The sequence below is a fragment of the Artibeus jamaicensis genome, unplaced genomic scaffold (genome assembly GCF_021234435.1).
Source record: "Artibeus jamaicensis isolate MK-2021 breed Jamaican fruit bat unplaced genomic scaffold, CSHL_Jam_final contig_373, whole genome shotgun sequence".
NCBI lineage: Eukaryota > Metazoa > Chordata > Mammalia > Chiroptera > Phyllostomidae > Artibeus > Artibeus jamaicensis.
The window spans coordinates 2326978-2352500 of NW_026521807.1; the positions used below are offsets into that span (position 1 = coordinate 2326978).

The 25523-nt window shown below is 36.6% G+C and overlaps 1 protein-coding gene across 1 annotated transcript in view; it reads right to left on the bottom strand.

Moving 5' to 3' along the window:
• The window catches only part of TBCA (tubulin folding cofactor A), an 82941-nt gene that overhangs the window by 11829 nt on the left and 45589 nt on the right, over nt 1-25523 (bottom strand). The window contains exon 2 of the mRNA XM_037143703.2: nt 3776-3881. Coding sequence (XP_036999598.2) covers nt 3776-3881 — 106 coding nt within the window. The remainder of the gene's footprint in view (nt 1-3775; nt 3882-25523) is intronic.

A 25523-nucleotide genomic window follows, 5' to 3' on the forward strand; every position in this document is an offset into this window, starting at 1 on the left:
CCATCACTCAGAACCACCACAAATCAAGTTGAATGGAAGTCTAACAACTATAGAATTAAAGAAACCGCACCCATCAAGACTGGTAGGAGGGGCTCAATGCAGAACAGGCTGAACAAATCAAACTGAACATTAACTCATGTTTCAAGTAAATCACACAAAAATGTGTGTGCATCTTTCTCAGAAAGACAAATTTCACAACAGTTCAATGGTCTCCCATCCAAGTATGGTGGATAAAAATCATGAGGAATATCTTGGGAGTGAGGAGTCCCAGACCTACACCAGGCTCCCCAGCCCAGGGTTCCAGTACCAAGAAGATAAGTCCCTATAACTTCTGGCAGCAAAAACCAGTTGGGACTGAGTCAGTGGAAGAAACTTCTGAAGCCCGTATCAGTTCCTCTTAAAGAACCCACACAGAGACTCACCTACTCAGACTCACTCCCTCTGAGCTCCAGCACGGGAGTAGCAGCGTGAAGGGAATCAGGGGCATACAGGGAGGAACTAAAGTGTCTGGTATCAAGGTGAGCAGAAGCCACTGTCCCTCTGCTAAACCTTTCCTACAGAGTTGGTAAGTTAGTGCCATGTCTGAGACTCCATCAACCCATCTAACACTGTTAGACCCACCTAGGAGATTCCCAGAGACTCTGCCCCACCCAACTTATGGGCCCACCCAAGCTGCTTTTCCATATGAATGGCTGGTCTTGATTCAGGCTTCACAACTTCCTAAATCCTTTCCAAAAAGCAACAGCTGGCTTCAGTGAGCCCCAGGCCAGGGAATAGCAGCAGCCAGATTAGATTCACAGTTTGAGTTGGCCTAGAAATGTCCAAGCCATCTCTTGGAGAAGTACCAGCTTTCTCAGATTGCTTTATAGCTCAGGAAGAGAGGCTCCAGGCAAAACACAAGAGGGGGCTAAACTTGACCTGCATCACTGTACCACTGGGGGAAACCCCAGGGCCAGCGCATCCACTGGACAGCTACAGACCACATCAGAGCACTATGGAAGAACCACCCTTCCATAGCTGATTCTCCACAGAGGGTAGAGGTTGGTGGTCAGTGGTCACAGCCAGTCCTTGTAGCTGACTGGCCTGGGTAAATCCCTCCCATTGATCTGCCAATAACAACCAAGGCTCAACTAAAAGAGGAGGGTGTACTCAGACCACATGAAGGGCACACCCTGAGTACCTACCTTGGGTGATAGCAATAAAATATAATAAAAAACAAAATAAAATAAAAATCAATTTGTGCAATATTTGGATGTTGTGCAATATTGCTTAGCCAGAAAAGAATAGCAACAACTCTGACTGATATTTTTGCCTTCTGGGGTCCTAAAACATCTTACTTATTTTGAAAAGAACCAAAATTAGAAAAAGAGGCACAGATACATGGGACAGACTGACAGCTGTCAGAGTGAGGGGGTGGGGGAAATTGGATGAAAGAGGGTGAAGGGACTAGCTGAAGAATATATATGCATATCCCGTAGACACAGACAACAGCACAGTGATGGCTAGAGGGAAGTGGGGGCAATGGCTATGGGTAGGAAAAGTGGGGGGGGGGAACCCACTTATAGAAAACCTGCAGAAAAACCCACTTTAAGTGGTAAATTTTGCAAAATTAAGTCTGGATTAAGTGTGCACTATTACCATTTGTAACATAATTTACATGGTGAAAACCACTGAGAGTTCATAAAGCTTATTCTAAAAACTAAGTCTTGAGATTAATCTACATAGCTTGTTTATACTCTCCTTTTTCCTAGCATCATCTAGATTTTATTGTAAATGCACTGGGCATTGGACTTTAAAGGAGATGCGATCCAATGTACATTTTGAAGAGATCAACCTAGGTGTTGTGGTAAGAAAGGAATGGAAGGTGTCAAGAGACAAAAGATATGCCAACTAGGAGGCTTTTGCAATAGTACAGGCAAGAGATGATAGTGAACTGGACTAAAATAATGGCAGTAGAGAAAGAAATAGAGGGAATAAGGAATAGGACTTTGTGTTATTATATGTGGTTATTAGAAAGAGAGAGAAGTATCAAGAAGGGACCCACTCAATTTTTGGCTCGGGTATTGGGATGGGTGGAAATAACTGTATACTGAGAGGAGGAAAATAAGAGAAGGAACAGCTTTTTATTTGGGAGGAGTGGGTTGAGTTGAGGGAAGAACAAACTTTTTTATTTTGGACACCCACGAGGATATGTGAAGCAGGTGATTAGCTAAGTATGTATCTGAAGTGGTCAGTCACAGAGATAAATTTGGGAGATACTGGCGCTGAAATGAATGCGAAATAAGCATGAATTGAAGTAGTTTTGTTTGTTCTGTTAGTGGTTTTAATTCCATGACTAAAAGAGTACCTGAAACTGTATTTGTCAATAAATATCTGTTGAATGAATAAATAAATGGGCATTAAAATGGCACTTAAAGTTAAAGGAGACTAAAAGATTACCCAGAGAGGGATCTTAGAACTTTCTTTACAAAGATTTTATTTATTTTTAGAGAGAGGGAAAGGGAGGGGGAGAGAGAGGGAGAGAAACATTGATGTGTGGTTGCCTCTCATGTGTCCCCTACTGGGGACCCGGCCTGCAACCCGGGCATATGCCCTGACTGTGAATGGAACCAATGGCCCTCTGGTGCACAGGCTGGCACTCAATCCACTGAGCCATACTAGCTATGGCAGGGATTTTAGAACTTTTAAAGATTTAAAAAAATATGTGTGTATGTGTGTATGTGGGGAGTGTAGGTAGATAGGTGCGGAGTAAGGAGAGAGGGGAATGGGAGAGTTTCAGTAAAGGCAACTGAGGAACAATGGCAGAGTAATAGAAGGAAAGCCAGATGTCAACATAAAAGAGTGTTTCGAGGACAGTGGTTACTTCTGTCAAATGCTACTGCAGTTATATAAGATGAGGGGAAGGAAGTGATGACAATGTCATTAGTGGTTGTAACAAGGCTAGGGCACATAATCTACTCTAACATGAAGGAAGGTGGTATGGGTACAGATGTAGGGAGGATGATAAATTTTGTGGTGGGAATGTGAGGAAGTACCGTTGATAGCCTCTTTTCTTTGAAGGAATTATGAAACAAGTGTCAGACGAGAATGGATATTCAGTAAATGCTATGATAGGAGTAAATAAGGTGTTATGGGAGCACAGAGAAGTGCCTAACTTAGGACTAACACAGAGTGTAGGGGACGTTTTTAAAGGATGAATAGGAATTAATAAGAAGAGGGCAGACAGAGGAGTAGGAAGAGCACTCCAGACTTGAGCAAACATCTCAAAGGCAAATGACAAAGGGTATGTTCAGGAAACCGAAAGGCAGAAACTAAGAAGTCTAGGTAGGGACTAGCAAGAGATGAAGGTGGAAAGATAAACAGGTCTCAAAATCAAGAAAAACCCTGTACGCAATGCTACAGACACTAAACTTTGTTATTAAGATAATCAGAAGTAGCTACTGAAAAGTATAGAATATATTTTATTTTGGTGGTCTTCACATCAGTTTGGGGTGTAATGTAAAATTAAGTCATTTTTATATTTAATACCTAAAAGCGGAAAGGCAGCATAGCTTAATGTTAGAGTACAAATTCCACAGCCAGAATGCCTATGTTCAACATGCTACTTAGTAGTTGTATGACCTTGGGCAAGTTATTTAACCTGTGTTTCAGTTTCCTCATTTTTAAATGGAGGTTTTTAATAGTAAAGGAATAACTGGACCTTCTCAGAGAGCTGTTAATAAATTAGTTAATATGGTATTCTGTACATGTTAGCTATTTTAAGATAAAATTTTACCTGCTTTTTAATGGCATAATTTTCACCATCTTCAGCTTTCATTTTTTCAATCTTTTCTTCTTGTTGTTTTGCTTCTTTTTCATACATCATTTTTTCTTTGGCCAATCTAAATAAATGAAAAATGTTTTACAGAATTAACTCCCTCTAGGAAACAGACCACAAGAAATAAAGAAACTATGTAAATACAAAACACTTAAAATAAAAAAGTGTATGTACTAGATGGGGAGTAGGGGAGAAGAGAAGAAAAATATTTTAGTCACTGATATACGATTATCTTGCCCTTAAATCCTACACCTTCCTTAAGCAAGAGCAATCTATCAAAACATGCAATTCTTAAATTTTTAATTAAAAACATATCCCATTATAATTGTATTACAATATAAAAAACAACATTTAAAATTATTATGTACTAACATTTCTATCTTGTTTTTTTTTAATCTTCACCCAAGGGTATGTTTATTGATTTGAAAAAGAGAGTGAGAGTAAAAGAGAGAGAGAGAGAGAGATCGGCTGACTCCCAGTCTCCCATATGCACTGGAGACTGAACCTGCAATCTGGAAAAAAGACCGGGAATCAAACCCAAAACGTTTTGGTGTTCAGGATGATGCTCCAACCAACTAAGCCACCCAGTTAGGACTGTCTTGCTTATTTATTTATTTATTTATTTATTTATTTATTTATTTATTTATTTGATATATGTTTTCCAAACTTTTATACATGTACTTGAAACAATCTAATATAAAAGCTCTGCCTACTGGAACAAAAAAATCAGTATTTTGCATGCCAAATCCAAAACAGAGAACGATTAGATTATGGGGGGGAGGGCTGGGATGGGAATAAAAGACAGAAAACTGTACTTGAATAACAATTAAATAAAAAAAACCCACTGGGGAAAAAAAAAGAAAGATTCGATTATTTTCAACAACATCGTTTAACAAGTATTTATGGTACACATAATTTTATGCACAACCTTCCTGGTATAAGGAGCTGGGATAGTTTAGACATGGTTCTTTCACGGACAAGTGGTAGAAACAAACAAGTATTTATTTACCAATGCAAAAAAAGGTATTGATATGGATCACAAAGATTTTCAACAATAAAGAATAAAACAATACAAAGTGGTACTTACTGATTACTCCTCGTATAACCAAAATTCAATTAACCATAATAGTTCTCTCTTTTTTTAATTTAATTTAACAATTTTTTTACTTAATTATTTTTCAAGTACAGTTTTCTGTCTTTTACTCCCATCTCAGCCCACCCCCCATGCTCCCCAGCTCCCTCCCATTTCCACCCCCCTTAGTTGTTTTCCATGTGTCCTTTATACTAGTTCCTGTTCTCTCTTAATTCTGGTTAAATATATTATAATATAAAAGAAAAGTATAGTTCAAGAAAATACTAACATTCCCATACTGACATTATGTAGGAGCAGAAAAACAGCTCTTATAGTCCATACACATTAAGAGCAGCTTTCTCTATCTGGCTTGCTTACTTCTCTAGACCTGTGTTGCTAGGATGGAAAATAAAAATCATACTAGAGCATGGCTTTTGTCTGATCATTTACAATGAAAATTTTATCAAAACATGATTTAATTTTCATATTCTAATAGGAGTTAATATAAGTTTGTAAATCTAAAAAACTTTTATCAGACTACCTGGAAGACTTTTAAGTCAGATTATAAATCTGGATTTCAATCACCACATAAACTACACATTAAATACTAAAATATTCTAGTTCCGAATTTTCAGGTGTTCACAGCAAGGCCCATCCTGTCCCTCATAACCTTGTGTTATTGACATAGATAGAAGGACTACAATAAAATGTTAACAGCATTTACTGTAGAACATTATGTGGCCTTCAAACACTCAACCTGAAATACCTCAAAGCAAAAAACCAAACTATAAGATAGGTATAAATTTTATGTTGCCATGAATATACAAAGGATACTCAAACAAATAACAATGGGCATCTGGGAAACTAGTACTGCGGTGACTTGGTAAGAGAAAAGCCCTAAGGATTGATTTGGTGTAGGGAAGGCTGGCTTAGTGGTGAATAGGGAGGCTTTCATTTTATGCTTTTCAATAAAGTTTGGGGTTTCCCCCCCCATGTATAAGTATTACTTTTATCAAAAAGTTAGATGCTGATGATTATCTCTGAGTGGCACGATTTTAAATGATTTTAGTTTGCTAGTTATTCTTTCACCTATGTTTTTAAAATTCTATGGAAGAAAGCAAAATTCAATTAGAGATACCTCAATATACCTAATAGTTGTAATTCTCTAAACATCACTTTCCTCTGCAAGTTTTGCAGATGTTTTCAGTTAATAAAACCAAGTACAAAGTCATAATTTACTATATTTTAAAGGCAAATGTTAACTGCATTTGACTTTACGTATTATTTATATATTAATTGCAAATGTTTTCCATTAGTTTTGCAAACCCATACCTCACAGAGAAACAAAACAACTTCAAAATCTCCTAACTTTTAGTAGTTAGGCAAATAAATACATAAGAGGAAAAAAATACATAAGAGCAATAAAAAAGGAGATACATCAGAAGGAGAAATGTTAAAAAATACAACGATCAGGGTAATGATAATCAAATGATACCTTAAAACTACTCGACTGTAAATATATGACATAATGTGATTTAAAATATATAGTCCAGTGTTTCCCAAACTATTCCATGGGCACTAGTGGTCAAATAAGCTTAAATCTTAATGCTGGTCAAATCTTAAAGATCTAAGAAGTCTTTTTCTTTTTCTCATCAAGATTTTATTTACTTTTTTAGAGAGAGGGGAATGGAGGGAGAGAGGGAGAGAAACATCCATGTGTGAGAGAAATGTTGATCGGTTGGCTCTTGTAAGCCCAACCAGGGACCTGGCCCATAACCCAGGCATGTACTCCAAGAATCAAATTGGCGACCTTCTGGTTCGCAGGCCAGTGCTCAACCCAATGAGCCACACCAGCCAGGGCTGAGAAGTCTTTCAGAGTAAGGAAGTTAGTTTAACATTGTTCAATTATAAGCTTACTGGAGGCGAAACAGTGTTTTTCCTCTTTCAGCATTTTTTCACAACAGCTGCCCCTCTATACAAGTTTGAAGGCTTCAGGGGTGTCCAACCTGCGGCCTGAGGGCCCCACACAGCCCAGGCTGGTTATAAATGTGGCCCAACACAAAACTTTTTTGGGTGTGATTACGTGTCACAAGGTATTTAATGTATGGCCCAAAACAATTTTTCTTCCAGTGTAGTGCAGAGATGCCAAAAGGTTGGACACGCCTTTACACAAATTTGCATATATCACATTTAAATATACTATTCATAAAATTCTAAATAAAATAAAATTTTGAGTAAATGAAGAATGTAGAAACCTTGGTATAAAAGTTTCAGCTTAACTATTTTGATTTAAATATATTTTATTGATTTTGCTATTACAATTGCCCCATTTTCCCTTCACTCCCCTCCACCCTGCACACCTTCTCCCACCCACATTCCCCCCCTTTAGTTCATGTCCATGGGTCATACTTGTAAGTAGCTTCTACATTTCCCATACTATTCTTGCCCTCCCCCTGTCTGTTTTCTGCCTGCCATCTATGCTACTAATTCTCTGTACCTTTCCCCTCTCCCCACTCCCCTGTTGCTACCTCCATGTGATCTCCATTTCTGTGGTTCTGTTCCTGTTCTAGTTGTTTGCTTAGTTTGTTTTTGTTTTAGGTGTGGTTGTTAATAATTGTGTTTGTTGTCATTTTACTGGACATGTTTTTTATCTTCTTATTCTTAGATAAATCCCTTTAACATTTCATATAATAAGGGCTTGGTGATGATGAACTCCTTGAATTTGACCTTACCTGAGAAGCACTTTATCTGCCCTTCCATTCTAAATAATAGCTTTGCTGGATAGAGCAATCTTGGATGTAGGTCTTTGCCTTTCATGACTTGGAATACTTCTTTCCAACCCCTTCTTGCCTGTAAGGTCTCTTTGGAGAAATCCACTGACAGTCTGATGGGAACTCCTTTGTAGGTGACTGCCTCCTTATCTCTTGCTGCTTCTAGGATTCTCTCCTTCATTTTTATCTTGGGTAATGTAAGTATGATGTGCCTTGGTGTGTTCCTCCCTGGGTCCACATTCTTTGGGACTCTCTGAGCTTCCTGGAAATCTATTTCCTTTGCCAGATTGGCGAAGTTCTCCTTTATTATTTGTTCGAATGACTTTTCCACTTGTTGCTCTTCCTCTTCCCCTTCTCGTACCCCTATAATTCGGATATTGGAACATTTAAAGATGTACTGGAGGTTCCTAAGCCTCTCCTCATTTTTCTGAATTCTTGTTTCTTCCTTCTTTTGTTTGGTGGTTGCTTTCTTCCTACTGGTCCACTCCATTGATTTGAGTCCCAGTTTTCTTCCCATCACTATTGGCTCCCTGTACATTTTCCTTTATTTCACTTAGTGTAGCCTTCATTTTTTCATCTAATTTGCAACCATATTCAACCAACTCTGTGAGCATCCTGATCATCAGTGTTTTGAACTGTGCATCTGATAGGTTGGCTATCTCATTGCCTAGTTGCCTATTTTCTGGAGCTTTGATCTGTTCTTTTGTTTGGGCCATTTTTTTGTATCTTGACGCACCTGTTACGTAGTGAGGGGCAGAGCCTTAAGTGTTCACCAGGGTGGGTTGTCACTGCATTGTGATGCTATATGTGGGGAAGGGGTCCAAGAGGGAACAATGGCACTTGCTCCACTCTCTGCTGGATTTCAGTCACTTCTGCCGCTTTCCCCAAGCAAACTGGGCCCTTCTGGTGCTAATTCCCAAGTGGGTGGGCTTGTGTATATTCTAGGACCCTGTGGGTCTCTCCAGTGAACTCTCCTGTGAGGCAGGGAATTTCTCCTGCTGCCTCAACCCCCACAGGTGTTTTCAATCAGTGGTCTGAGGTTTAGTTCCCTGTATTGGGGCCCTGGGTTGTATGAACATCCAGCTCCTCAGCTGTTTCTCCCGGTTTATCTATGTGCAAATGTGAGACTGCCCAGTCCACAATCTACCACCTCGCTGGGTCTGTCCTCTGCCCCTTGCCCACCAGCTGCAGCCCTGCATGGCCAGCTCCACAATCCGCCACTCTGCTGGGTCTGTCAGTCACCGCCTCACTGAGAGTCCTCTCCACTGGGCTGGCCATCTCCATCCCTCCTACCAGTCTGGATGAATGTTTCTTCTTTAATTCCTTGGTTGCCAGACTTCCATACAGTTAGCTTTTCTGTCAGTTCTGGTTGTTTTTTATTTTTAAATTGCTGTTGTCCTTCTTTTAGTTGTGTCAGGAGGCACTGTGTGTCTACCTATGCCTCCATCTTGGTCGAAAGTCCCATACTATATTCCTTAAACGTTTTTTAAATTATGTATTTTATTGTTTGTGCTAGCACTATTATCCCCACTATTACCCTCTTTATCTGCCTCTACTCAGTGCCTCCTTCCTTCAGACAATCTCCACGCTGTTCTCTGTGTCCATGGCCAGGCATATTATGTTCTTTGGCTAATCTCTTCACCTTCTTTCTACATAATGGGCACTCAGTGTTTGTTGAATCTAAAAATTTCACTATTGCCTTACAACATTTTCAATTTAAAGAGACATACAAAAATAATTCTGAAGTGGAACAAAAGTGATTCACAAAACTTGAGAAATAAAAAAAATGTGATTTGTAAGAAAGTCTACAATAAAAGAGATTAAATTGTATGCTGAGGCCCACAGACACCTGGTTGGTAATCCAAGCCACCTTAGTCCATTGTGATTGTCTATGGAAAATAGCAGCAATTGCCCCTGCAAAACTGAAGAGACACTTAACTACATATCACATTTGAAAAGAAAAATTGCTGAATATTTGCATGGCTATTAGAATATCAAGACAACTTCCACCAAGATGGAGGCATAGGTGGAAACACTTTGCTTCCTCGCACAACCAAATCTAAAAACAACAAAGTTTTAACAACAATAAACACAACCAAACCACAGAAAATCGAACAATACAGAGTCCGAAAACAGCGAACCACTCAGCTAAACCAGTGAGAGGGGCGAAGCCAGCAGCGGAGCACGTCAGGCAAAAAACGATCCCCGGACCTAGGCAGCGCGCAAGCAGCCAAGGGTGAGGATCCCAGTTGCGGGGTAGCTACAGGAAGGCACGACGCAGCTGTCTGTCTGTCTGAGGTCCTGCATTTATGCGCAGATAAACCAGTGAAGAGAAGTGCATTGCGACAGATAGCGCAGGCCCTGGCACAGGGCTGTGGGCTTGCACATTTGCACTCAGATAAACAGGCAGGGGCAAGCGGTGAGGTGGACTGGGCAGGTGGAGAGGATAGCCATTGCTCCCTCTCTGACCCCGCCCCCACATACAGCATCATAAACCAGTGACCTAGGTGGACCCGCCCTGGTGAACAGCTAAGGTGCCTCTCCTCATATGTAACAGGCACAAACAGATCAAAACATGGCTCAAGAAGAACTTAGAGCCCCAGGGCCAATAAATCTAAGCGATGAAGAAATAGCAAAACTTTCAGATGCACAGTTCAAAACACTGGTGATCGGGATGCTCACAGAACTGGTTGATTTTAGTCACAAATTAGAGGAACATATGAAGGCTAAACTAATGGAAATGAACAGAAATGCACTGGAAACCAATAGTAATGGAAAGGAAACTGGGACTCAAATCAAGGGAGTGGACCAGAAAGAGAAAAAAAATGACCAAACAGAAAAGAATGTAGAAACAAGAATTCAAAAAAATGAGGAGAGGCTTAGGAACCTCCAGGACATCTTTAAACGCTCCAACATCCGAATTATAGGGGTACCAGAAAAGAGGAACAGCCATTAGTGGAAAACTTCTCTGAACAAATGATAAAAGAGAACTTCACCATTCTGGCAAAGGAAATAGACTTCCAGGAAGTCCAGGAAGCTCAAAGAGTCCCAAAGAAGTTGGACCCAAGAAGGAACACACCAAGGCACATCATTATTACATTAGCCAAGATTAAAATGAAGAAGAGAATCCTAGAAGCAGCAAGAGCTAAGGGGACAGTCACCTACAAAGGAGTTCCCATCAGACTGTCAGCGGATTTCTCAAAAGAGACCTTACAGGCAAGAAGGGGCTGGAAAGAAGTATTCCAAGTCATGAAATCCAGAAAACTACAACCAAGATTGCTCTATCTAGCGCAGCTTTCATTTAAAATGGAAGAGAGTTAAAGCGCTTCTCAGATATGATCAAGTTCAAGGAGTTCATTATCAACCAAGCCCTTATTACATGAAATGTTAAAGGGACTTACCTAAGAAAAAGAAGATAAAAAAGATGAACAGTGAAAGGACAGCAAACTCACAGTTATCAACAACCACACCTAAAACAAAAGCAAATTAAGAGGACAGCTAGATCAGGAGTGAACCATAGAAATGAAGATCACATGGAGGGTTAGCAACAGGGGAGTGGGAGAAGAAGGGGGGAGAAGGTACAGAAAATAAGCAGCATAGACAGTAGATAGAAAATAGGGGGAGGGTAAAAATAGTAGGGAAAATATAGAATCTAAAGAACTTGAGACACGTGTTCATGAACTAAAGGGGGGAATGGTGGGGAAGGGGTGTACAGGGTGGAGGGGAATGAAGGGGGGGAATAGAATAAATGTAATGGCATAATCAATAAAATAAAATATATTAAAAAAGAGTATCAAGACAAATAAAGGTAAATTTTGTTAAAAAAAAAAACTGGTGTATTTTGTGAAAAGGCTCAGGAAGGCAACTTTGAATAGGAAATGCACTGCTCTCCCCATTCAAAAGGGAAACCCAGCCTATAAATTAGTGAATAAAACAGGGTAAGGAGACAGTGAAATGGTTCCACTCTCAAACAACAGAAATCAATGTGCTGATGACAAGTGACATGCAAAAGAGGTTTTACAGAACATACACACAACTTCAATTTCACTAGATATCACCAAATTGCTTTCCAAAATGGTGGTGTCAATTGATACTAAACCTACAGAAATATAAAATTTCCTATTTTTTCTTGGCATCCTGGTGAACAACTGGAACTGTCAAAATTATGAAATTTCTAATTAAGTATATACTATAAGGTCTGCTATAGTCATATTCTATGTCTATTTGGCTATGCATTCTCTAAAAAGAAAGTGTTTTGGTCACTAAAAAAGTATTATATCTCAGGCAATAAGAACAGTATGAAATGGTATTATATCATGATTTGAAATATTTATTTCCCTGATAATTTATCAGGTTATCTATGTTTAATAAAATAATAATAACTTTTGGCAACAAAATGGCACCAGGATGTACTGGTGATTGGACCTTGGTCCAGCAACCTTGGTACTTGAGTCTCTAGCTAAGAAAGAATTAAGAGCTAAGCCCTGGCTGGTGTAGCTCAGTGGATTGAGCTCAGGCCTGTGAACCTGAGGATTGAGGTTTGATTCCCAGTCAGGGCACATGCCTGGGTTGCAGGCCAGTTCCCAGCAGGGGACTCATGAGAGGCAACAGTACACGTGTCCTGTTTGAAGTTATTCTCTCCTTTCCCTCTAAAGATAAATAATAAAAAATATTTAAAAAAAGAGAATTCAGAGCCAAGACTCAAATACAAGCAAAAGTTTATTCAGAAAGTCATAGAAGTAGAAGTGAGCTGTGGACGAAGTGAGCGACCTGGGCTCCATGGGCTCAGGAAACAAGTTACAGAGGCAAAAGAAGGGAGCTTGGAGCTTAGGAAGAAGCAAGCAGAGACACACCTAAAGGACAAAGGCATGGGTGCAGAGACGGAGACAGAGATAGAGAGATGAGTCCTCTGTCCTGAGGGTTTTTATCTTGTCCCTAAAGGTGGGGACCTTAGGGGAGGTCCCAGGAGAATATCTCAATAGAATGTTCATCAGCTTTTCCAGGTGTGACCTTTCAGAGTCGTGATCTCTGCTGATTGGCTGGCACAGCTGGTCCTGATATCAGCTATGGCGTCAACCTCCTTCCCCATTCCTACCTTGCTGTTTCTGGGCCTAGATCTGAAACACAACTGATGTCCTCTGTAGTTTGACCAAAATTCTGTCTTTGTGGTCAAAAGACTCAAGGTTTTTCCCCTCAGATTATTTTATGAGTCAGAACCTCACTGTCTTGAGTGCTTAATGGGGGCTGTTGTGCAGGAGCTCATAGGAAAGTCACATGAAGTTATTCTCTGGCCCTCTTGTTTTTCCTCTAAGGAGGTCTACCATATGACTAGCAACATGGCAGAGGAGGAAAGGTCAGGGGAAGGTCCAAACTGCATGATTAGCAATAGGAAAGGTCAGGGAGTCTGACCTGCATGACCAGTGAGATATGCTATGGGAAGAAACGTCACCCTAGGGGGTGAAGCCCTTGTTTTCCTGGTTTGTGGGTACCCAGGGCTTTGTACCCGGTGACCTTTTGTACCTGGCTCATTGTTCCTACTCTTCTCATGTCTGTCTAACTGCCTACTAAAATTACTGGATAAGTATTTGCTAAGTAATGAATAAATACCTTCTGGTGAATGTGGCTGTTCTTTCTCTAGAAAAGGCTGACTTAATAAGAGATTTAAATCAGTTAAGTATATATGGTCACAATTTTTAAATTTGTTGCTAAAATATTTTCTGTAACAAACATAACCTATTTTTAGGACCATAAGACACATCTAGGTTTTAGAGGAAAATAGGAAAAAAATTTTGAAGCAAAAAATGTGGTAAAATATGTAATAATATAAATAACATAATATTTTTATCAATGTAAATGTAAACAGAATTCAACAGCAGCATTAACAAACATTATTCCTCCCAAATTGGGGCAGAGGGGTCCATCTTATAGTCCAAAAGATATGGTATATATGCTACTATAATTACAGAAATATGACAAATTACAAAAAACCAAATATTTAAAAATCATTCAAAACCTTATTCCTCAAATTAATTATTATGATACAAAATACACACAATTCTGAAATCTAAAAAGGTAAAAAAAAAATTAAGTTTGATTCACTTATTTAGCAGTAATATGTAACTTTGAATGACATGAAACTAGACTTTATATATCCTAATGTGTTTGATTATAGAGTGTTTCTCTAGATGCTACTATGTAAATGCATATATTACTGTTCCAAAACCTAAAAAAACGTGGAATTAAAAAATACACATAGGCCCAAGGTTTTCATATAGGCAATCATGGACCTGTACTAACATTGAAATTTTTCACTCGTTTTTCTCTTTAAACATGTGTAAAAATTTATAAATATATAAAAATGTAAATATTTATTTATACATAAGATAATGTATCATTTACAATGTCATTAAACATTCTTTGAAAATATCACTTTTAGTTGCTATATTTTATAGTATCAACACAACACAGACATTTATGCTATCTCCATATTATACTGTGATGAATATCCCTAGTCATAAATTTTATAGATGTGTAGCATTCTTATTATGTAATATTTAAAATCTGTATAGTGCCTGATGAGCAATTAAACTAAGTCCTTTCCCAGTAAACCCATGATCATTTACTGATGAATACTTCCTTTTTTCTGCTGATGTGATAAACCACCTTTGTCATTATTATTAGTAATACAAGATATACAAATATTAAATCAACCTATCCTATTCTGGCCTACTATTTAATATTTTATTTCAGTCAAAGAAAACAGCATGCCACATTTCACTGTTTAAATATCAATAAGCATATCAAAATTTACATTAAAGAGATGTAAAATTAAAAGAAAAATAAGGAAAATGGGACATCGAGGGGAAAGAAGATAAATCTAATAACCAAGAAGAGCTGTAAACAGTACAGAAAAAAATCAAGGAAAGAATTTTTTTTTAAAAAATATTTTATTTATTTATTTTTAGAGAGAGGGGAAGGGAAGGAGAAAGAGTGGGAGAGAAACATTAATGTGTGGCCGCCTCTCATGTGTCCCCCACTGGGGACCTGGCCTGCAACCCAGGCATGTGCCCTGACTGGGAATCAAACCAGCGACCCTTTGCTTCACAGGCCTGTGCTCAATCCACTGAGCCACACCAGCCAGGGCAAGGAAAGAATTTTTTAAAGATAAAATTTTCTAGAGTTGGAAAGAAACAACCATTTTAATTGAGAGGGCTTTCTAAGTGCCTACTAGAACTACCGAAGGAAAAAAACCCCACATTTTTGTACATCGTTGAAAATTTCTAGAGATCCAAGAAAATGTAAGCTTTCAAAAAGGGAATAGGTCACCTACAGACAGAAAATAAAGCAGGCTGACTTTATATTTCATGTTAAAACACTAGATATCAAAAGATGATAGAGCAATTCCTTCAAAGGTCTGAGAGAAATATTTATAACCTAGATTTGTAACTACAGCAGTGAGGGGAAAATTCACTAACTCAGTACAAATTCACTAAATGGCCATTATATCCCAAGCATGATTTCATGTAAACTCTGCTCCATGACATTTTGGATGGGAAATAAGGACAATAAATAAGTAAAAATATATAAGCAGGTGAGACTATGATAAAGTGCTACAAACAAACAAAAAAAGCAAACAAAAAAAAGCAGTGAAGAAGAACGGGTAATTTAGGGCATCTGCAATTTAAAATAGGATGATCAGGGAAGACCACTTTGAGAAGAGAGTATGAGTTAAGGTCTGAAAAAATGCAATTAGTCATGTGGATAACAGATGAAAAATCATAAGCCAGGAGAGCTTTTTTAATTATTTAAAAATTCATAAAGTTTATTTACTATGTCCCCTTTCTGATAAATTTACTTAAGAATGTACTCCAGCAAACTGAAGATGAAAATCAAGAAACTATTATCAATATAATGCAATTGTCTAATAAGGAGAAAAAAAGAAATCCCAGGATTAAAACTGCTATAAGCCAGGAAAACAATCAATCTAAAGAAGTTTTAAAGTATTTTTATTGATTATGCTATTACAGTTTTCCCAATCTCCCCTCCTTCATCCTCCCTCTACCCTGCTCCCCCAACCCTTCAGCATTAACCCCCCTTAGTTCATGTCCATGGGTTATACATATAAGTTCTTTTGAGTCCTCTATCTCCTATACCATTTTTCTCTCTCCCCATCTATTTTATGCCTACTAATTATGCTGCTTCTTTCCTATACCCTTCCTCCTCCCCACTGAAATCCCTCAGTGTGATATACTTTTCTTTGATTCTGTTCGTTATAATTGTTTGCTTAGTTTTTATTTCTGTTTTCTTTTTTTAGGTTCTTTTGTTGATAGTTGTGAGTTTGTTGTCCTTTCACTGTTCATAGCTCTGATTTTCTTTTTCTTAGATAAGTCCCTTTAACATTTCATATAATAAGGGCTTGGTGATGATGAACTCCTTTAACTTGACCTTATCTGGGAGGCACTTTATCTGCCCTTCCATTCTAAATGAAAGCTTTTGCTGGATAGAGTCATCTTAGATGTAGGTCCTTGCCTTTCATGACTTCAAGTACTTCTTTCCAACCCCTTCTTGCCTGCAAGGTTTCTTTTGAGAAATCAACTGACAGTCTTATGGGGACTCCTTTGTAGGTTAACTGTCTCATTTCCTTTTGATTCATTTAGAATTCTCTATTTATATTTAATGTTGGGTGACTTAATGATGATGTACCTTGGTGTGTTCCTCTTTGGGTCCAACTTCTTTGGGACTCTCTGGGCTTCCTGGAAGTCTATTTACTTCACCAGATTGGGGAAGTTTTCCTTCATTATTTGTTCAAATAAGTTTTCAATTTCTTGCTGTTGTTCTTCTACGTCTGGCATCCCTATAATTCGGGTATTGGAGTGTTTAAAGTAAAGTTGTCCCAGAGGTGTAAGACTCTCTTCACTTTTTTAAATTCTTGTTTCTTCATTTTGTTTCTGTTGGATATTTATTTTTTCCTTTTGTTCCAAATTGTTGCTTTTTAAATTTTTTAAATTTATTTTACTTTTAGACAAAGAGAGGGAGAGAAACATCAGTGTGTGGTTGCCTCTCAAAAGCCCCCTACTAGGTACTTGGTCTACAACCCAAATATGTGCCCTGACTGGGAATTGAACCCGTGACCCTTCGCTTTGCAGGTCGGTGCTCAAACCACTAAGCCATACCAGCCAGAGTCCAAATTGTTGCTTTGACTCCTGGTTTCCTTCCTGTCACTGTTGGTTCCTTAAATATTTTGCTTTATTTCTCTTTGGGTATCTTACATTTGTTTTTTCATTTTTCAACCAAGCTCAGTAAGTTCTGTGAGCATTTTGATTACCAGGGCTTTAAGTTCTCCATCAGACAGGTTGGCGATCTCCCCCATGCTCAACTGTCTTTTTAAGGTTTTGCTCTGTTCTTCCATTTCAGCCATATCTCTTTCTCTTGGCACAGGGCGGGGCCTTAGATACTCACCTGGGCAGGGCAACTGTCTACCACTGAGGCGCTACCTGTTGGGAAGGTCCAGAGAGGGAACAGTGCTGCTTGCCTCCTTATCTCTAGTGCACTTTCCAACGGACTCTCATGTGAGACTGGGAGTTTTTCCCACCGCAATAACCGCCATAGCCTGCAGTCAACTCTGAGTCTCATTTTCACCTTCAACCAGCCCCACTGGTGGCATACCACCTTGCCACAGCTGGCCCTGCCCACCTGGTCTGCAGCCTCGCCAAACTTTTTCTGGTCTGCTGCCTTACTGGTTTGGTTGTTCTGGCTGATTTTTTCTTTAATTCCTTGGTTGTCGAAGTTCCATGCAGTTTGATTTTCTGGCACTTTTGGTTATTTATTGATTTTAAATTGGCTGTTTTCCTCCTTTTGGTTCTGCAAGGAAGTGAAGCATTTTTACCTATGCCTCCCCATCTTGGCTGGAACTCAGTCTAAAGAATCTTAGTGTGGAGTCTTAACAGGAACATCTTTAAGAAGGGAAATAGAACCAATTCTAAGGAACAGTTACAGTGAGTAAGAAGATAGAAGTCATTCATGTGTTTTTTTCTCTTAATAATAAAAACTGAAAGACAATTAGAAACTCCATGGAAAGTACCCCCTCACACACACACACACACATAGAGTTATGGGTGTAATGTGAAGCAACTGATAAAAAGAAAAATTCATTTAATCTGGATTTATAAGAATAATCTTCTCTGGGCAGCATAGAATTTATTAAGAAATGTAACCCTATACTACCTACCATATTTAAAATGATGTTATTATAATCTATTTTATTCACTTTCAACTTTTAAAATAGACCTATGAGCAAACTACATCTTTCCCCGCTTGTCTGAAATATTCACTTGTTTTTAAATTTGTTTAAAGCTAAGAAATGTCTACCAAATTTTTTCTCATAAAAAATTTGAGATGACTGTCCAACCAATGAAATCTCAGCATTTCATAAAAATTATACCACCTGCATAATCAATTTGTTTTCAACGCCTCTGTTTGAAATCCCTAGTATGATTTCCTTTCTCCTGACTGATACAATTCTCTTCTACTGATATAACTGATAAATTTGCCTGTCTCTGAAGAAATAAACAATTATTTTTGAGATTTTTATTGTATGAGAGATGAAGAAAGTAAATTTATTTAAGACACAAACAGACTTTTGTGTACTTTATTGTATTCAATATTGACTACTTACAATACTATTTAAGTATAATTCCCACTTTACAGTCTAATTATACTTCCCCACAATGTTTTTAAAAGTCTTTAGAATCAAAGCAAACTGAACCAGGACTTATCAGTATTTCAAAATGAATAAAATACAAGGTAACATACTTCACATATTTCATAAAACTTTGGTCAAAAATGATAATACTAATGAAAATTAAGTTGAAAACAGCAACCCTGATAAAAGAAGTCGGGTTGGATAAATAATTTTTGATATTTGAGCATTTCCAACAGTCATCATTGAATGTGCTCCTTACAAACTTACCTTGTGGTGAAGTTCAATCAACAGTTACCACTGGTAGTTACAATACTGGTATCCCATGAAACAAAATAGATTTAGGAAAAAGCTTGATCCATTCAAGATAAGCTAAAATTAAGGCAGTTAATACATACTAACCATTTACTATGAGCTGAACACTACATCAAAGCATGCTACCTGCATTGTCATTCAATCCTCAAAACAACCTTATAAAATGGGTACCATTGTGAGTCCTACTTTAGTAGAAACTATGTTGAAATTCATGGAGTTTTTCTGATTTCTAACAGTTGTTAAATGCCAAAGAACTGTTTTATTCCAAAGTTATACTTAGTCACTGTGATAAACTTTTTATTTTTCAAAGTAAATCCCGAGCATTTGAACACATAAAAAAATTAAAATGCACTCGCATGTAAAAGGCACTGTTGGTTGCCTAACCAGCAGCGCTTCTTACTTGCCAAAAAAATCTAATGTTGATTATCATCATCCAAGAAGCCATGTTCTTCAACGGAAGAAGCCGATCGTAACGGTCTTAACTCCCTTTGCCAAGTGATAGTTTAGGCATGTGTTAAGTGACCCAATTGTGGCTAAAGCTACAAAAGGGCCATCTGCTGGGGCTTCTGAGTTTGTCATTCTTCCTAAATGTGATATAAGGAGATATAATTCCCTTTTCTCCCATGGACACTGTCACCTGTGTGTGACACCTGCCACTTGTGGCAGACACCTTGGGATCATGAAAAGACCCAGCCTAAAAGGACAATCTGGGATGTCAGAGAACTTGAATCTTTGATAATGGTATTAAACTACTAAAATAACCAACCCTGAAAACATATGATCTCCAGATTTCTTACATATGAGATGATAAACATCTGTGTAAGTTGACTTTCTATTACTTTGAAGCTACAAGATTCTGAACTGGCAATCATTAACAGCAGAAGGCTGTTTTGCAGATACAGAAATGCTTTCTTACTTTGGGCTAATTCACCCTAAAGTAAATAAATCACTCAGAAACCAAGAAAGTGCATCAACAAATAAACATGAAAACAGAGGAAATTTCCTATACAACACTCAATTTTATATTTCCACTCTATTAAGAAGTAGTCCCTATAAATTTTATGCAAGAGTTATTTCAATCTTTATTTCAAACTTTAAATTAGTGTAAAACTTAAAATGTTGGTTTTTCATAGTGCAATAACCATGGTACTTATTGGAAGCTAAGGGCCGTAGTAAATATGCTACCTTTTATCTATATCATATTTTCAATTTATAAAGTACATCTATAACTTACAGGATATCACTTATTAAATAGTAAATATCAATATCCTTAAATGGTAACTTATAGGAAAGTAGGCATTAAGTAAATAATAATGTCTATAAACTATTATGGGGGGGGTAAGATGTTTACTGGCATTACAAAGGAAGCACTATGGCACCAGGAAAGTATACCCACATACAACTTGGAACTCAGTAACTTTTTGTCAGGTGAATTTAAATTTATCTTCCCCTATGAAGAGGTACAAAGTATTCAAGATTAGGAAAAGGAGCTATTTGACTTAACAAGTAGGCAACAATTTTTCTGCTAAACACATCAAGAGAAAGCATTCTATAGAAATCAGAGTAAAAGACTGTATTTAGAATGAATTTTAGGTTTTTGAACACCAGGGGTTTTAGTAAATATGACTCCAGAAACAGAAGAAATAATGTCTTTACAAAAAAAAATTGTTAGGACAAAAATACCAATAAAGATGCAGGGGAAAAAATCAATTCATTTGAGAAAATCCAAGGACTGCATATTGGAAGCAAATTGCTTAGCCACCCCAATTAAAAATTCTCAGTAGTTCCTTAGTGAGGAAGAACTAAAGACTGATATCAGAATCTGATGATTTAGTGGTTATGGTCTATAATAAGCCATGTGGTTAAAATTCAATGAGTTTTAGTCATTCTCTATTATTTCTTTTGTAGTCACTAAAAAGTCAAGTTGAGATTTTGGTAGCCAGCAAAACTGAGGAAGAATTTGTTGTAAAATTTTTTCTTAACAAATGAAAGTGTGCTACACACAAATACACAGAAAATGAAATGGGGCTGAAAATGACGTTTGCTCTGAGTGGAATGCCTTCCTCTCCCTCTACATCTTCTTTCCCCACTCCATTCATTCCTCAAAATTTAAATGTCCTGGTCTTCCAGAAGGACCACTCTAATCTTTGTCACTTCTTAAACTGCCAGTGTGGATGCTTACTATGGATCTTTATAGCATATTTATCTTCATCACAGATATGGTCACAACGGGTTAAATTTTTGTCTACTTCTTTACTTGAAGCTGAATGCCCTGAGTACTGGAAATGTGTCCCCTATCAGCACCTATCAGAATGTGTGCCTCTCAGATATGTTTACTGAAAGGATTCACAATAACCCTGAGAAGTAAGCAGGGCAATTATCTATCATCATCCCCATTTTCAAATAGGACACTGCAATTCAAAGAGGCAAAATGACTCACCTAAGGCCAGCAGTCCTGAAAATGGTTACATCATGACTTCTAACTTCAAATGTCATTACTTTCTAACACATTGTACTATCTCATGTTTAAAGCAAATAAAGCCATTTTCAAATTTAAAATTTATTTTACCTGTTCAAAAAGCAAAAGCATTCCATGGTTCACAATCTGAAGAGTATAAAATAATACAAAGTGAAAAGGCAACCAATTACCCACAACCAAGTCTCCAGGCACCCAGTTCCCACCACTGGAAGCAACATATTATCAATTTCTTGTCTATTCTAAATGAAAGAAATTAAATGCTTAATTTGATGGTATTTATTACCATATCTCCCACTACCCATTAATTAATCCACTAAGATGGAGATGGTTCAAGTTATATTCACTGCCTATGTAAAATGAACTAATTTTAATAAGACAAAACTTGTTTTGTAAACAACCAGAATGATGTATACCAAATGCAAAATCAGCACCACTAGGTTTTTGCAATGTTGTGAATTTCAGAGATTAATAAACTGATTAATCTCAGGAATTAATAATTTACACAACACAAATGTAAAACTAATTATTTCACTAATCCTCTAAACTGTCCCTTAAAGGTTTTGAAATGTCAATGAAATAGAAAAGTGTGTACTTATTAAAGGGCTAAGGACACTACTGTGAATAGCTTTGGCTTGAGTTTGTATGAGAAAGCAATAGTACCTCCCACAGCTACTTTATCTCCATACAAAACACTCTCACAGTTTTTTAAAATTTCACTAAATTTATTGAGGTGACTGGTTATAATATGGTTATACAAGTTTCAAGTGTACTTTTCTAAGGTACATGATCAGTGTGCCCACCACCCAAAGTAAAATCTCCTGTCACCATATATTTGCCCCCCTTTACCCTTTACTACCTCACCCCCTTTTCTCTGATAACCACCATACTGTCATCTGTGTCTATGAGTTTCAGTTTTATATCCAACATAAGTGAAATCATATGGTTCTTAGCTGACAGTTTTAACCACTACTTAAAAATCACAAATCTCTGTACATTTGACTTTCTATCTTCTCTCTAGATTCCTATTTCGGTCTTTACAACATCTCTATTTAGACACCCCACCAGCAATTAACTGAAGCAGGTTGAAAAGTGAGCTCATAATTATCCTATTCTAAAACAAAATCCCTTTCCCTGACTTGAACTGTGAACATCAGAATCACACAAGTACTGGATAAAGTAGGCTTGACTTGTGAGAAGTTCAAAGAAAAAGAGCTAAGTTGCCTGCACCCTAACCTTTATAAACTAGAGTATTAGCAGAGGAATATCCAACACCATCATTCTATCTTGTGAAATAGTTTAGTTTGGCTAAAACATTCAGATAGCTGGTAGACTCCAAAGTAATATAGGTCATCACAACTAAAATGGGCAAAGAAAATATAATTTGATGCAAATAACTTCAACTGATTAATGATTTTCATTTCTTGAAAATAAAAAAAGCTTAAGTTAGGGTATCTGAATTTTATGAAATTATAAAATAAGCCTAATTTAATACTATTTTACATAATTATTCTTAGTGATCCACTGACTCAAGTTATTTTTGAAATTACCACTGAGAAAATTTGAGAGCTGAAAAACTGGGATTTTTTAGTTGTAGAGCTCTAGGATCCAGAGAACTCATGACTTTGGGGCTGTTAAGATACTTTGCAATGTAATGTGTTTATTCAGCTTGTTGTACCGAGGTTTGTTCATCAGGTCAAAACAGTTTAAGAAGAAACATGCACAAAGACATTTTTGTATTTTTATATAACTGACATTGAGGTACTGACATTTAAGCCTTATGTATAGAAGAATGACAGAATATTAATAATCAGTAGTAATAATCATTAGTAGTAATTTCTATTCGGAAAAATGCAAGTCAAAACTAATTTTCACTCTATAATCCTACTGAAAGTTATAGAGTAATTTGGTGTGATAAAGAGCCCTCTTTCATTGTATATTTATTTTGTACTTTATCACATATAAAGAATTTTTAAAAACTTAAGCCAATTATTTCCAGCCCTGGCTGGTGTAGCTCAGTGGATTGAGCACCATCCTGTGAACCGGAGTATCGCGGTTCGATTCCCAGTCGGGGCACATGCCTGGGTTGCAGGCCAGTTCCCAGCAGGGGATGCACAAGAGGCAACCAACCATACATTGATGTTTCTCTCCCTTTTTCCTTCCCTTGCCCTCTAAAGATAAATAAATAAAATCTTAAAAAACAAAAAAAAACTTAAGCCAATTTCCTAAGTGCTTAACTGCTTATATTTTACTTTTAAATAATATTTGGTAATGGTACTTCAGAGCTGTATTTGACATAGTTTTAATAGCTCGTGAATCTGGTTTGAACATCAATATAGCAAAATTTTCTTAATTATTCTAAGATTAGATTAGTGATCCCCAATGACTCTGAAGCCCTCCAAATCTTGTCTATGTCTTAATAGTCTGTAGTTTTTAAAAGTTGGTATTATCTCTAATATCCCCTCTTTTTATTCCATAACTGTTTACTAAGAGTAAAATGGTCATTTTAAAGCTTGACTTTCTGAATTTGTCAGTAAATACTGTTCAAAAATTTTGCTTTTTCATTAACTGGAGGCATACCATCTTTAGCTCTCGCTTCTCCAGTGAACAACATATATTAGCATGTAAAAACATGAAAAGCCTCTAACTTTATCTCAAAAAACAGAACAATATATAAATTATGTATTTTCTGGCATTTTAAGAGCATCAGAACTTTCTGCAAGTTGTTCTAAACAGTTTTCTTGGACTATTTCAAGTAAGTTATTTTATAAAATCTTCTAGGATAGACTACCATGATTACATATAAACACTTCTATAACATCCCTTTCTGTAGTCAACCTAAGAAACACAAGTAATAATAGCCACAGCATTAGGGTTAAAGAAAGACCCGGGAGATAATTCAGACTTGCCTACATGCAGGGGGGAAATTTTTATCCTTTAATCCACTACATAAATATAACCAAATTGCCATTTTTCAAAGTGGTAGCAATTGTTTTCTTTCACAGAAGAGAAATGCTCTTTCAAGAAATGTTAATAGATGTGATGAAAAGAAAAAGGTTTCTATGAACAAATAAAACTTGGGAAATATTGCGTAAGTCTATTCCCCTTAGAGATTCCCATAGTGAGAGCTTTTGAGTAATCTTACAATGAGGAAACAGGATAAACTTTGATTAACTCAGCCCTTACCAAATAAATTTGAACACAGAACACTTTTTCAACTTACCTATTAAGACCTAGTTAATCATATTCTATACAATACCAAAACTTGAAATCCAAAATGAGAGGCAGGTAATATTCAAAATTCTGACTACAGTATTTTATACATTTCTCTTTCTAAAGTATATTTTACCTTATATTAAATATTAAAATATTCTATTCAAAATACCAATTTATAGAAGTTAATGTCATATTAATTATCAATTTAATTACAATTAATTTTAAAATAAATCTTAATGTGGCAACAGTTTAATGAATACTAGTATATATCTCTGTATATTAATATAATTAATATTAAATAAATGACAATGAACTTTATAACTATCCTATCACTTAAAATTTTAATTCGCTGATTACTGAATTCACATTTTAGTAGAAAGTAATGAGTCATACAGTCTTATGATATTATCAAGCAAAATATTTAGCTTGAGAAATTATATAGTAACATAATTATAGCTGACAAAATTTTAAAAATCAAATCCAATTTTTCCTAACAAAGTTTATTTTTCTGCTTTAGATATGGTATCTTAATGGCAATAAATACTCAGTGGTCTCTAGGCAAAATTCTATGAAAGAGCACATTTTTTTTAATAGAAGTCATTTTAAAGACAATAACTTCATAGAAATTATCTACATACAGACTTTAAAATTGATGCCTTAACTTTACATTTATGAATAAATTATTACATAAAATATCATCAACAGACCTGCAAACAACCATTAACAAATATCCAGTAATTTAAATTTCTAAAATAGCACAAATCACTTGGGAAATGAGGTTGTATTTTTATTACGGTAAAATGGGCTAAATAATGCAGCCTTAATACTGTAAGAAATTGGCTTTTAATTTCCTAACCATCTGACTTAACTTTAAATAGATTACTGTTTTTTCCTAGCTGTAATTCCTATAAAAGGAAAATTGAGAATGGCATTAGGAAAAAAAAAAAAAACACATGTAGTCATTTTATATGAAATTTTATTCTCCAGGTGCTGCAAGGTCCTTAGCTACTGTGGCCACTACAACCTAAACCACTCATTTATTTTAAATGCTATAGCAATAAGGAACTACTCTGAAGATCTTAAAAATCTGAATAAACACACAAAATTCAAAACTAGATAATACTAATCATGATTATAAAAAGTAACTTATGATGTGT